The sequence below is a fragment of the Anolis sagrei genome, chromosome Y, assembly GCF_037176765.1.
Source record: "Anolis sagrei isolate rAnoSag1 chromosome Y, rAnoSag1.mat, whole genome shotgun sequence".
Lineage (NCBI taxonomy): Eukaryota > Metazoa > Chordata > Lepidosauria > Squamata > Dactyloidae > Anolis > Anolis sagrei.
Genome location: NC_090035.1, coordinates 81,312,443 through 81,326,944, shown reverse-complemented (window position 1 = coordinate 81,326,944; position 14,502 = coordinate 81,312,443). Strand labels below are relative to the sequence as shown.

At 42.9% G+C, this 14,502-nt stretch overlaps 1 protein-coding gene across 1 annotated transcript in view; it reads right to left on the bottom strand.

Moving 5' to 3' along the window:
* Window positions 1-14,502, bottom strand: part of LOC132780442 (very-long-chain 3-oxoacyl-CoA reductase-like) — a 62,735-nt gene that overhangs the window by 13,802 nt on the left and 34,431 nt on the right. The window contains exons 2-3 of the mRNA XM_067462444.1: window positions 4,982-5,028; window positions 206-281 (exon numbers count right to left, since the gene is read on the bottom strand). Coding sequence (XP_067318545.1) covers window positions 206-281; window positions 4,982-5,028 — 123 coding nt within the window. The remainder of the gene's footprint in view (window positions 1-205; window positions 282-4,981; window positions 5,029-14,502) is intronic.

Here is a 14,502-nt window from a genome sequence, read left to right as displayed (position 1 = left end):
CAAATGCATCTACACTGTAGACTAGAGCAACCAACTAAACAATGTACAGAATGCATCCTGGAAGTTGTTTCCAACGCTTTCCCTTTCCGACTGCTTTTCAGTGGTACATCTTTTGCAAATGCAATATTGGGAGAATATTAAGACACTAAAATGACACGCAGAGCCAATGTTAACAATTAAGTCGATGCGTCGCTCTTTGTCTCACCAATTTCAGCAGCCACTTGCTTCAGCTTTTCCATGGAGCGGCTGACCAGGACTACATCGAGACCTTTCTTGGCAAGCTGGGAAGGGAAAAACAGAGTTGGAAAAGTCATGGCGGCATCTACACTATAGAAATGATACAGTTTGACACCATTTTAATTGTGAGTGATCAATGCCATGGAATCTTGGGCGATGTAGTTTTTCAAGGGCCTTGAAGGGCAATCTGGAAGTCCCTGAATAGACTCAGAACCAGAGTGGGCAGATCAAAGGACAACCTTGCAAAATGGCACTATCTAAAAAAATCCTATAACGATGGCAAGAAGGCTGAGTAGTAGAGGAGATTTTAAATAATTTGAATTTATTAGACAGGGAAAGATATAAAAATAATCCCAATGTTGCTTCCCACACCTCTGTACCACCAATTATAAGGAACCTGGGGAACCAGCCGATTGCCGCTAATTATAAGGAATTTAGCAGGGAAAGGAACAGGGGATTTTGGAATAGTGAATCCCACAAGCTGCCAACCAAATTATATATAGGTGCAGGGGAAATTTTAAAATAGGAAAGAGGCAACTGGGAGATCTTGAAACTGTTTCTTCAATTGTTTTCGCTGCCACCTTTTTGTTTGGTATCCAGACTGAGTTGTATGTGGAGAGTATACTTAGTAACACCCTCAGTGAGAACAATGATGTTCACACTGAGGCTGCTATAAAGTGTTAACAAAAACAAACGTTTATTTAACAGGCTTAAACTTCTTTTGGTACAAATGCGTAGTGGTTTCAGTAAGTTACTGGTACATAAGCTTCTGGTTACTTTTGATGTACAATTCTTAGAAGGGTTCTGAGTTCAAATCTTGATGTTCACAAAACAGGAAATTATCTCAGGAAATTAATCGGAGGATAACATGATACATGTTACAACGGCTGTGAAGGCAGAAGAAGGTTGCAGCAGACTGAGAAGCCACGGTCATTGTGTTAAACTACACCACCAGTGGAACCTCACTCTGTGAAGACTGTGTGTTGATCAGTTGTGCACTGACCTCCACACATTAAAAAATCTCACACACAGGTGTTTTCCAAAGAAAATAAAAACAAACCAGCAAAAGTCCCATGGCGATCAGCGAGTGGTGAGGGGGGCAGGACTGTGTAATCTGGAAACCCCTAGTCACAGACTGGCACATGGGTGGTGGGTACGGACTCAGTCGTTCTACCTCAAGGTCCGAGGCAGTTGAGTAGTTCGGCAGCTGTATCCACGACTGAGCAGCCCTATTGAGGACCCACTCTGCTCACCCCACATGGGGGGGGGGGTTAGAAAAGGTGCCCCAAACATAGTCTGCCTCTCTTTTCCCTGACTGGACTGCCGCGTCCAGTGGGGTCACCACCCTGCGGCCAAAAAAGAAAAATGAACTTCGGTACATGGAACGTATGGATACTGATGGACAACACTGACAGTGAATGCTCTGAACGCAGAACTGCCATCATTGCAAGGGAGCTGGGACACTCTAACATCGACATAGCAGCCCTCCAGGATACCCGGAGAGCAGGAGAGGGACAGCTGAAGGAAGAAAAAGGAGGCTACACCTTCTTCTGGAAGGGACTGCCTGAAGAAGACCAAAGAATGCACGGAGTTGGCTTCGCCATCAGAAATGATCTGATGAAACATCTGTCCGAAGCACCCACTGGCATCAACGAACGACTCTCAACCCTCCGAATTGATCTTGCCAAAAACCAACGGGCAACCATCATAAGTGCCTATGCACCAACACTAGATGCTGACGAAGACATCAAGGAGAAATTCTACTGTCAGCTGGACACCGTCCTATCGGGGATACCTAAGGAGGACAAAATCATCCTCCTGGGGGACTTCAATGCAAGAGTTGGGCGAGATTCGACCTGTGGCCAGGCACCATAGGAAAAGACGGGGTTGGAAACAGCAACTCAAATGGCATCCTGCTTCTCACCAAATGTGCGGAACACAACCTTGTCATCACCAACATGCTCTTCCGCCAGAAAAACAAGTTCAAGACATCATGGAAGCACCCCCGGTCAAAGCATTGGCACCTCTTAGACTACGTAATCACACGCGCCAGAGACTGCCGTGACATGCTCCTCACAAGAGCCATGACAGGTGCTGATGACTGCTGGACCGACCAGAGGCTAATCCGATCCACGATGGCTATCAAGATCGCCCCCAAGCGCAGACTCCAAGGAAGAAAGACAAGGCGCAAAATGAACACCCAAGCCCTTCAGGAGCCCTCCAGACGAGCCCATCTCCAAACAGCACTCAAGGACCATCTCCCCACAGAACACCCCGAAAATGTTGAGGAACATTGGAACAAACTGAAGACCTCCATCATCACAGCCTGCGAAGAAACTATTGGATATCAAACCAAGAAACATCAAGATTGGTTCGACAAAAATAACGAGATCCAACAGCTAATTGAAAAGGAAAGCCTTCCAAACATGGCAGAGAGACATCAACTGTGCTGCTAAGAAAAAGATCTACGCCAGCACAAAAGCTGAGGTCCAAAGAAGGACAAGAGAACTCAAGTGGACAAAGAACATCTGGTGCACAAAGAAGGCAGAAGAAATCCAACACCTGGCAGATACCCATGATGCTCAGGGATTTTTCAAAGCCACAAAGGTCATCTGTGGACCAAGAAACCATGGCATACAGCTTCTCCGCTCATCAGATGGAACCAAACTCCTGAAGGACCAAAAATCAATTGCACTATGTTGGAAAGAACACTACCAAAGCCTCCTGAACCGCAACTCCAAGGTGGCCGAAGAGGTTCTCTCACAAATCCCACAACAACAAACCAGGGATGAGCTTGCAGCACTGCCTAGTTTGGAAGAAGTCAGCAATGCCATCAGCCAACAAAAAAATAACAAAGCCAGCGGACCTGATGGGATCCCTGCTGAAATCTTTAAAGAGGGAGGACCTGAGCTGACACAACAACTCCACCAATTCATAGAAAAAGTGTGGGTGACTGAGAAAATCCCAGCAGATTTCAAGGACGCCACCATCACCACCCTCTTCAAAAAGGGGGAAAGAACAGACTGCGGAAACTTAAAAACTCTGGCATAGACACTGAGAACTGGGAAGCCCTGGCCCTTGAGCACTCCAGCTGGGGGTCAGCTGTGACCAGCAATGCTGCAGAATTTGAAGAGGCACGAATGGAGGGTGAAAGAGAGAAACGTGCCAAGAGGAAACGTGCCTTCTCTACCCTTTTTTTTTCCTTCTTTCTCTCCTTCCCTCTTTCTTTCCTTATCCCTTCCCTCCTTCTTTCCCTTCTCTCCTTCCTTCCTTCTCTACCATTTTCTTTCCTTCCTTCTCTCCTTCCCTCTTTCTCTCCCTCCTTCTCTCTTTCCTTCCTTCTCTACCCTTTTTTCCTTCTTTCTCTCCTTCCCTCTTTCTTTCCTTTCTTCTTTCCCTCTTTCTCTCCCTCCTCTCCTTCCTTCCTTCTCTACTTTTCTTTCTTTCCTTATCCCTTCCCTCCTTCTTTCCCTCTTTCTCTCCCTCCTCTCCTTCCTTCCTTCTCTACTTTTCTTTCTTTCCTTATCCCTTCCCTCCTTCTTTCCCTCTTTCTCTCCCTCCTTCTCTCCTTCCTTCCTTCTCTACCTTTCTTTCCTTCTTTCTCTCCTTCCCCGCTTCTTTCCCTTCTTCTCTCCCTCCGTCTCTCTTTCCTTCCTTCCTTCTCTACCCTTATTTCTTTCCTTCCTTCCCTTCCTCCTTCCTTCCTCTTTTCTGTGTATGTGTTTTGGCTGTGTATATGCATATATGTGTGTATATATGTGCTTGTGTGTATATATATGTGTGTGTGTGGTTTTACGCATGCATTGTAATGTATTTTTTGTTTTGTTTATTGGCTTTTTAAGTCTCTTCTGCTGTGTTTTTCGGTGTTTTTATGAGTGATGGTCACTCATTGGCCTGAGACGTGTCTTGTATCCAAATTTGGTGTCAATTCGCCCATTGGTTTTTGAGTTCTGTGAATACCACAAACAAACATTACATTTTTATTTATATAGATTGTGGTTTTATACTGTTGAATGTTTAATTTGCAATTTGTTGTTATGTGTACTGACTTGTGTCGCCGATAAGGCTGAGAAAGGCAGTGTAAAAGTATAGTAAATAAATAAAAAAATAAATATTTGCAACCTGGGAACAAAAATCTTGTTACACAGTGTTATTGTTGTTGTTGTTGTTGTTGTTGTCCACTGCCTTTTTTGCCATAATGACACAAAGCCCTCCTGACAGATGGCCAGATACCTACTGTTGAATTCTAGAATTTTAGAGTTGGAATAGGCCCAAAGGGAAAGTCAATGGACTTTTGACCATGAAGAAAGGCACAATCGAAGCCCTCCAGACAGATGGCCATCGAGTCATAGCGTTATAAAATGACATCATACAGTTGGAAGAGACCCCAAGGACCACCCAGTCCAACCCCATTCTGGCATAAAGAAAGATATAATCAAATCCCTCCCAACAGATGGTCATCCAGCCTTTGTCTGAAAGCCTCCAAAGAAGGATACTTCTTCTAGATTTGTTCAGAGGAGGTTTGCCTTGAAGCTGAGAGAGTGCGACCCATGTTTCCATGGCTGAGCGTACAAAAATACGGCATAAAAGGACTTCCAGGCTATGCGTATTAGCTGCATATGGAGCATCAATAAATGTAGTGTTTAGGCTTAGATCACTCATTATAAATACACATAGGCAAGTAGAGTATGAATCCCATGTTTGGATCTCCCCTTTTCTCTCTTGACTCAAAGCTGCCACTCACCTCATGGGCATAAGCTTTTCCAATGCCGGATGTTGCACCGGTGACCACTGCAAAAACAAGAAAAGGGACAGGTTAGGGTTTATGCATTGATGCAAACTTTCAAATCCTCATTTTAATATCCAGAGATTCCTCCCAAGTTTTGTCACGAAAATATCATTGCAGATTTGATAAATATGGATTTCATAATGTGTGGGAATGAATGGAAGAATGAATGAGTGGAGCTCATAATTTTGGAGACACCAATTCTAAAAGACCAAGTCCTGCAACGGTTAACTACCTGCTTGCTGGACTGTGATTAAAAGTTGCTAATAAGAACTGAAAAGTAAACTGTGATAAGAACCGGACAGGCATAAGATCAATGTTAATACTGTTCAGAAGGAAGTCAACACAAAGCTAACACCAATCAAGAAAAAGTTAATAATTTTGGACGCACCAAAAAAATTTAAGGCCTGCAATGACTAACTACCTGCTTGCTGGACTGTAATTAAAACTTGCTAATAAGAACTGAAAAGTAAACTGTGAGAAGAACTGGACAGGGATAAGATCAACGTTGACACTGTTCAGAAGGAAGTCAGCACAAGGCTAACACCAATCAAGATGAAAACATGTGCAGTAGAACCTTGATAGATAAGAAAAGCCTATATAGTGTGTGGTCAAGGGGTGTGGGGCGTGGGTATGAATGAGTTGAATGGAAGGATGCATGGATGGAGTTAATAATTTTGGATGCACCAGTAAAATATTAAGGCCTGCAATGACTAACCACCTGCTTGCTGGACTGTGATTAAAACTTGCTAATAAGAACTGAAAAGTAAACTGCGAGAAGAACTGGATAGTGATAAGATCAATGTTAATACTGTTCAGAAGGAAGTCAACACAAGGCTAACACCAATCAAGAAGAAGTTAATTTTGGACGCACCAGTAAAATATTAAGGCCTGCAATGACTAACTACCTGCTTGCTGGACTGTGATTAAAACTTGCTAATAAGAACTGAAAAGTAAACTGTGAGAAGAACTGGACAGGGATAAGATCAACGTTGACACTGTTCAGAAGGAAGTCAGCACAAGGCTAACACCAATCAAGATGAAAACATGTGCAGTAGAACCTTGATAGATAAGAAAAGCCTATATAGTGTGTGGTAAAGGGGTGTGGGGCGTGGGTATGAAAGAGTTGAATGGAAGGATGCATGGATGGAGTTAATAATTTTGGATGCACCAGTAAAATATTAAGGCCTGCAATGACTAACTACGTGCTTGCTGGACTGTAATTAAAACTTGCTAATATGAACTGAAAAGTAAACTGTGGTAAGAACTTGATAGTGATAAGATCAATGTTAATACTGTTCAGAGGGAAGTCAGCACAATGCTAACACCAATCAAGAAGGCGTTAATAATTTTGGACGCACCAGTAAAATATTAAGGCCTGCAATGACTAACTACCTGCTTGCTGGACTGTGATTAAAACTTGCTAATATGAACTGAAAAGTAAACTGTAATAAGAACTGGACAGGGATAAGATCAATGTTAATACTGTTCAGAAGGAAGTCAGCACAACGCTAACACCAATCAAGAAAAAGTTAATAATTTTGGACGCACCAAAAAAATTTAAGGCCTGCAATGACTAACTACCTGCTTGCTGGACTGTAATTAAAACTTGCTAATAAGAACTGAAAAGTAAACTGTGAGAAGAACTGGACAGGGATAAGATCAATGTTGACACTGTTCAGAAGGAAGTCAACACAAGGCTAACACCAATCAAGATGAAAACATGTGCAGTAGAACCTTGATAGATAAGAAAAGCCTATATAGTGTGTGGTCAAGGGGTGTGGGGCGTGGGTATGAATGAGTTGAATGGAAGGATGCATGGATGGAGTTAATAATTTTGGACGCACCAGTAAAATATTAAGGCCCGCAATGACTAACTACCTGCTTGCTGGACTGTGATTAAAACTTGCAAATAAGAACTGAAAAGTAAACTGTGATAAGAACCGGACAGGGATAAGATCAATGTTAATACTGTTCAGAAGGAAGTCAACAAAAAGCTAACACCAATCAAGAAGAAGTTAATAATTTTTGACGCACCAGTAAAATATTAAGTCCTGCAATGACTAACTTTCTGCTTGCTGGACTGTAATTAAAACTTGCTAATAAGAACTGAAAAGTAAACTGTAATAAGAACTGGACAGGGATAAGATCAATGTTAATACTGTTCAGAAGGAAGTCAGCACAAGGCTAACACCAATCAAGATGAAAACAAGTGCAGTAGAATCTTGATAGATAAGAAAAGCCTATATAGTGTGTGGTCAAGAGGTGTGGGGCGCGGCAGCCTTTTCATGTACTGGGACCTGTGTGTACATTACGATGGCCGTCTCTTCATGGTTGTGATGACATAAAACTTTGCTTTTGATCTTCTCCTGAGAGTGGACATTCGTCTGTGTGCCTCCCATGACTGGACCTTCAATAGGGGCCCAGATTTGGGGTCCCTTATAACATCAGCAGAATCTTGCTATAAAAGACTCAATCTAATAATGTTCAAACTGTGAGAGACCTGAAGAGTCTGGCTCACCCGCCATGCTCTGCTCCATGGGAAGGAGAGAGATGGTGAATTTGGAAAGTGGCAGATATGCTATGGGAAAGCATGCTTTAAATGTGAATTTCCTGCTTATTGGCAGGGGGTTGGTCTGGATGTCCCACGAGGTCTCTTCCAACTCCATGATTTTATGATTCTATGATTCAATCAGTGTGGGTATCTGCATAGAGGTAGCCTGGTTGTTGTTGCCTGGAGGCAGCCTTTGTTTGGGAGGCGTCAACTGGTCCTTGATTGTTTTCTGTCTTGAGTTCCCCTGTTCCTGACTCGTGTTCCTTATTTACTGTCTTGATGTCATGAAAATATCATTGCAGATTTGATCAATGTGGATTTAATATGATGTGTGGATATAAATGAGTTGAATGGAAGGATGTATGGAGTTAATAATTGTGGAAGCATCAGTAAAATATTACAGACTTCAATGACTAACTACATGCTTGCTGGACTGTAATTTAAACTTGCTAATAAGAACTGAAAAGTAAACTGTGATTAGAACTGGACAGTGGTAAGATCAATGTTAACACTGTTCAGAAGGAAGTTAACACAAGGCTAACACCAATCAAGAAGAATCAACATCTGGCCAGGAAACTGAGATGGAGCCAGGATGGAAGATGTCTATCATTCATTTACAACTTTGGGACGACATCAACAGAATATTCCTATAAAAGACTCAGTCTAATAATGCTCAAACTGTGGCACACCTGAGGAGTCTGGCTCACCCGCCATGCTCTGCTCCATGGGAAGGCGAGAGGTGGTGCATTCGGAGAGTGGCAAATTTGCAAGAGAGCAGTCTGGTCACTTTGGTCCTCTTTTTCAAGGGAAGAGGAAGAAGTGCGCTTTTAGAGTCTTGGATTTTGTGCAGGGAGTCAGGTTTTGCTCTATGGACAACAGAGATCTGGTCCTTGGCATTGTGCTTAGGGAAGGAGAAGTTTTGGCATTTTGGAAGTTTTGGAACTGTGCGTTGGCAGGCTGCAGGGAAGCAGGGTCTAGCCTAACAGGTGCTTCTCCAAGGAGGGAGAAAATGATATGGTAGTATTTGGATGCATGACGACAAATGCATGTATATGTATTGAGATTAATTTCACAATTCAGCAGCAGATCAGTTGCACAACTTCAGCGCTTTCCAGTAGCTTCTTCCTGCACAGTATTTTCAATCAACTGCTCCCACAGCCTGCAATCACTCTGGAACTCTTTTGCAGACACTTGAGCACATGCCCAGCCATTGTCAGTTTTACTATTGTTTTCCCCTCCAATCTAGATGACACTACAAACTTACCATAGCACACGGTTATATCTTGTCTTAGCAGACAGGTTCCTTTAATCAATTACATAGAGCCTTCGACGAACAGCATCACAGCATAAGGAGAGAAAATACACTGTACATGACTTCCTTATATACAATTCATTTACACATAGCAATCTCTGATTGGTTCCCAACTCATTCACTTAACTCAGACCCAGGATTACATCATTCACAATCACCGGGACTAGGCCAGAACACATTCCCCAAATGATTCCCTATATACAGTTAATGCATGACTCAGCATTTCCAACAGAAGCCTATTAGCAGTGTATGACTCAGCTATATTACATTACAATACATTGTAAAACCTGACAATTTGTGTATAAATTGTGATTGAAAATGTAATTCTCCTTTGTTTGTTTGTTTGCCAATGTAATAAATTGTAAATCCAGTGCAGTTGTATAGAATCTGTATCTCTATCTGTCGAATGTCATTCTTTGTGTAAAAGTTCTGTAATCCAATCTATTCTCTCACACTTGAAATTGCAATAAAAAGAATGCGTGCTTTCAAGTTATTTGAAATTGGACTGCAATTAAAAGTTGCTAATAAGAACGGAAATGTAAACTCTGATAAGACTGTGACAATGGTTCTTTCAAGTTGAGGAAATGTTTGCCACATTCCTTATGTTAAGAAGGAAGTCAACACAAGCCTTGTGTTTGTCAACACCAATCAAGAAGATCAACATCTAGCCAGGAAACTGAGACGGAACCAGGATGGAAGATGTCTATCATTCTTTACAATTTTGGGACAACATTGAAGGAGGCTGAAGCCTGTAGAAGATTTGCTTTGGTAACAAAATGGAAAGAAGGTACCCCTCCCTTGCAGAAAAGGAGCAACACGTCAACAGCAGGGTGGAGAGACTCTGAGAAATTGTGTGTTCAACAATACATAAGCTAGACATGAAGGCATGGCTTGCCGGAAATGGGCTAGAGCTTAAGGGGCAGTAGATAATTGGCAAAATTTGCCACAGTGAAAACATGTGCAATAGAATCTTGATAGACAAGAAAAGCCTATATACTGTGTGGTCAAGGGGTGTGGGGTGCGGCAGCCTTTTCATGTGCTGGGATCTGTGTGTACATTCCCTGGCCGTCTCTTCATGGCCGTGATGAAATAAAACTTTGCTTTTGATCTACTCCTGAGACTGGACATTCGTCTGTGTGCCTCCCATGACTGGACCTTCAATAGGGGCCCAGATTTGGGGTCGCTTATAACATCAGCAGAATATTGCTATAAAAGAGTCAATCTAATAATGCTCAAACTGTGGCAGACCTGAGGAGTCTGGCTCACCCGCCATGCTCTGCTCCATGGGAAAGAGAAAGACGGTGAATTCAGAAAGTGGCAGATATGCTATGGAAAAGCATGCTTTGAATGTGAATTTCCTGTTTATTTGAATGTGATTTTCCTGCTTATTGGCAGGGGGTTCGACTGGATGGCCCATGAGGTCTCTTCTAGCTCTATGATTCTATGATTCAATCAGCGTGGGTGCATAGAGGTAGCCTGGATGTTGTTGCCTGGAGACAGCCCCTGTTTGGGAGGTGTCAACTGGCCCTTGATTGTTTGCTGTCTTGAGTTCCCCTGTTCCTGACTGGTGTTCCTTATTTACTGTCTTGATGTCACAAAAATATCTTTGCAGATTTGATCAATGTGGACTTAATGTGATGTGTGGGTATGAATGAGTTGAGTGGAAGGATGCATGGATGGAGTTAATAATTTTGGAAGCATCAATAAAATAATAAGGCCTTCAATGACTAACTACCTGCTTGCTGGACTGTAATTAAAAGTTGCTAATAAGAACTGAAAAGTAAACTGTAATAAGAACTGGACGATCAATGTTAAGATCAATGTTAATACTGTTCAGAAGGAAGTCAGTACAAGGCTAACACCAATCAAGAAGAAGTTAATAATTTTGGACGCACCAGTAAAATATTAAGGCCTGCAATGACCTGCTTACTGGACTGTAATTAAAAGTTGCTAATATGAACTGAAAAGTAAACTGTAATAAGAACTGGACAGTGATAAGATCAATGTTAATACTGTTCAGAAAGAAGTCAACACAAGGCTAACACCAATCAAGAAGAAGTTAATAATTTTGGAAGCACCAGTAAAATATTAAGGCCTGCAATGACTAACTACCTGCTTGCTGGACTGTAATTAAAAGTTGCTAATAAGAACTGAAAAGTAAACTGTGATAAGAACTGGACAGGGATAAGATCAATGTTAATACTCTTCAGAAAGAAGTCAACACAAGGCTAACACCAATCAAGAAGAAGTTAATAATTTTGGACGCACCAGTCAAATATTAAGTCCTGCAATGACTAGCTACCTGCTTGCTGGACTGTAATTAAAAGTTGCTAATAAGAACTGAATAGTAAACTGTGATAAGAACTGGACCGTGATAAGATCAATGTTAATACTCTTCAGAAAGAAGTCAACACAAGGCTAACACCAATCAAGAAGAAGTTAATAATTTTGGAAGCACCAGTAAAATATGAAGGCCTGCAATGACTACCGTATATACTCGACTGTAAGCTGATTTTTTCAGCCCTTTTTACAAGCTGAAAAACCTCCCCTCGGGTTATATTCGGGTGAGGGTCCTGGTGGGAGTGTGTGGGGCTGAAAGAAGAGCCCGTTCCCCATGCCTTCCCACCAGGATCCTCAACTCTCCTCCTCCCTGCGCTCCTTTCCCTCCTCCGAGTCTGGAGGAGAGCAAAGCCGTGGACAAGCCCCACGGTCACGGTTCCCTCCTTCGTCGAGGAAACCTCACACGGAACGAGAGAGGAGGTTGGACTAGATGGCCCTTGGGGTCTTTTTATAAGTATTAATATTGTTGTTGTTGTTGAGGCTGGGTGGTCATCTTTCAGGGGTGCTTTGATTAATTAAGACTTTGACAGGCTGAGTAATTACTTTGGATTTTGGAAAATGACTATGGATGAGTCTGAGATCAAGGCTCAGCACTTTATGTGCTTTCAATCTGTTCCATAATTTATGTGTTTTGATTGCTCCTATGTTTAACTGGTTTATACATTTGATGAGGTGCAGTTTGATACCAGTCGAACTGCCATGGCTTGATATTACTATGGAATCCAGGGAGTTGCAGTTCAGCAAGGGCTTTTGCCTTATCTTGCTACATCAACATTGTAAAATGGATGCAGTTTCACACCACTCGAACTGCCGTGGCTTGATGCTCTGGAATCATGGGAGTTGTGGTATGGCAAGGGCTTGAGCGGCCTCTGCCAGTTGGTGCTGGCATTCACCAAACTACAATTTCCAATATGACATAGCATTGAGTTAAAAGCAGAGAACCAGATACCTCATTACATAATATGTAATCCTGGGAGTTGTAGTTCTCCAGGGCCTTTATCTGTCTCTGCCAATCACTGCTGCAATTTCCCTGGATGGCAGAGCATTTGAAATAAAAATACAGAAGCAGATATCTCACACCATGCAATAGAATCCTGGGAGTTGTAGTTCCCAGGGGCCTTAGAGTGAGAGTGCATCACCGAACTACAATTTGCAGTATTCTACAGCATTGAGCCCTGGCAGTGAAATTGCAGAATTGGGTGTTTCATCACATGCTAAGGAAATCCAGGGAGTTGTAGTTTAACAAGGTCTTGAACCTTCCATGCCCAAAAAAGTGCAGGTACCTCACCATACTACAACTCCCAGGATGGCATAGCACTGAGTTAAAATTGCAGAAACAGACATCTCATCACATGCTATAGAAATCCTGGAAGTTGTAGTTTAGCAAGGTCTTGAACCTTCTGAAATGGCAGGGAGAAGCTTTCAGGAAAAGAGACAAAGAGAGGTCTGGAGGTCTCAAAAGCACGTATTTTATTTCCAGCTGGGACCCTGGAGTGGGCTATGTCCAAAAGCATCCAGAGCCCCAATATAGGCGTTGACTATGGCTTTTATACCCTCCAATCGCAGTCAAACAAAGAACATGCGTCTACATACATTGACCTCATTGACAACTCCCAGGGTGGCATAGCGTTGAGTTAGAAATGCAGAAACAGACATCTCATCACAAGCTATGGAAATTCTGGGAGTTGTAGTTTAACAATGTCTTGAACCTTCCATACCCCCGAAAAAGTGCAGGTACCTCACCATACTACAACTCCCAGGATGGCATAGCATTGAGTTAAAATGCAGAAACAGACATTTCATTACATGCAATGGAATACTGGGAGTTGTAGTTTCCAAAGGGCCTTAGAATGTGAGTATGGTACCAAATTATAAGTCCCAGGATGGCCTAGCATTGAGTTAGAAATGCAGAACCGGATGTCTCATCACATGCTATGGAATTCCTGGGAGTTGTAGTTTGGCAAGATCTTGAGCCTTCCATACCAAAAAAAAAGCTCTGGTGCCTCACCAAACTACAACTCCCTGGATCTCCTTAGCATTGTGTCTAGGTAGTCAAAGTGGTGCCGAATGCGTGATACAGTGCAGAATAGATGCGCCCTTGGGGAGTCTATGGAGCGTGTTTGCACTCACCTGCCCAGGTGCCGTAATGGGAGAAGTCCACCGCTTTCCAATACTCGGAGAGAATGTGGACACGGATCTTGAACCAAATGAACCAGGAGGCTCTCAGGAGCATCCAAAGAGTGACAGCACCTCCAATGAGGCAGAAGGAGAAGTCCAGGGAAGTCATTCCGCTTTGGGGAGCCATTGCCACCTTTCCCGATGCTCTCCTTGCGCCACCCGTCACCACTGATGTGCAAGACAGGCACGGAGAAATTAATTCACGCCGAATACAGATCCTTTTATTTCCAGACTGATGCAGAGTCAGTTCACACCTCTTTCTGGCTCCAAGGCGTATGCGCTTCCAAGTACCAGAACACTCCCACATTGTCCGGCAACACCTTTGCTTTCAGCACATCCAAACTTTTGCTCCCTGCGGGGTGAGTTAATGCTTGGGATGATGAGTAGATGGTTTCAGATTGTGGGAGACTTATGTTGGCCTAGATGTACATCATCTTGGAGACAAGTCTGTGGTGCACCAGCCATAGAGGACCTTGTGCGAGGAATGAGAACTCTATGTGCCAATGGCCTGCACCAGGATGAATGCGCAGTGCAAGGATGGATTGGAGACATCAGTTCCAGCGCACGCTCCCAATAAGGATGCTCCCACTGGCAAACCTTGGCTTGCGCCACCCTTCTAGCTCCAAGGCACACACACATTGGCCATACACACTTTCTGAGTGCCACTCACTCCTTCCTACCCCACATACCTTTCCCCCCTTTCCTTTCTTTCCCGCCCTCCTTCCTTCATTTATTTACTTCCTTTATATACCGCTTTTCTCAGCCTTTAGGCGACTCAAAGCAGTTAACAGTTTCAATACACACATTACAAAATCATGGGAACATTGAAAAGCCATAGCATAACAACAATTAAACATCCATATGACAATCATTCCTTGCCTACCTTCTTCTTTTCTTTCTTTCTCTTTCTTTCTTCTTCCATCTTTCTTTCTTCTCCTTTCCTTCCTTCCTTCCTCCCTCCCTTCCTTACATTTTTATCTTTCTTCCCTTCCTTCTCCTTTCCTACCTTTCTTTCCTTTCTCCCTTCCTTTTCCTTTCATCCCCTTTTCTTTCTCTCTTTCTTTCCCTTCTCCCTTACTTCTCTTCTTCCTTCTT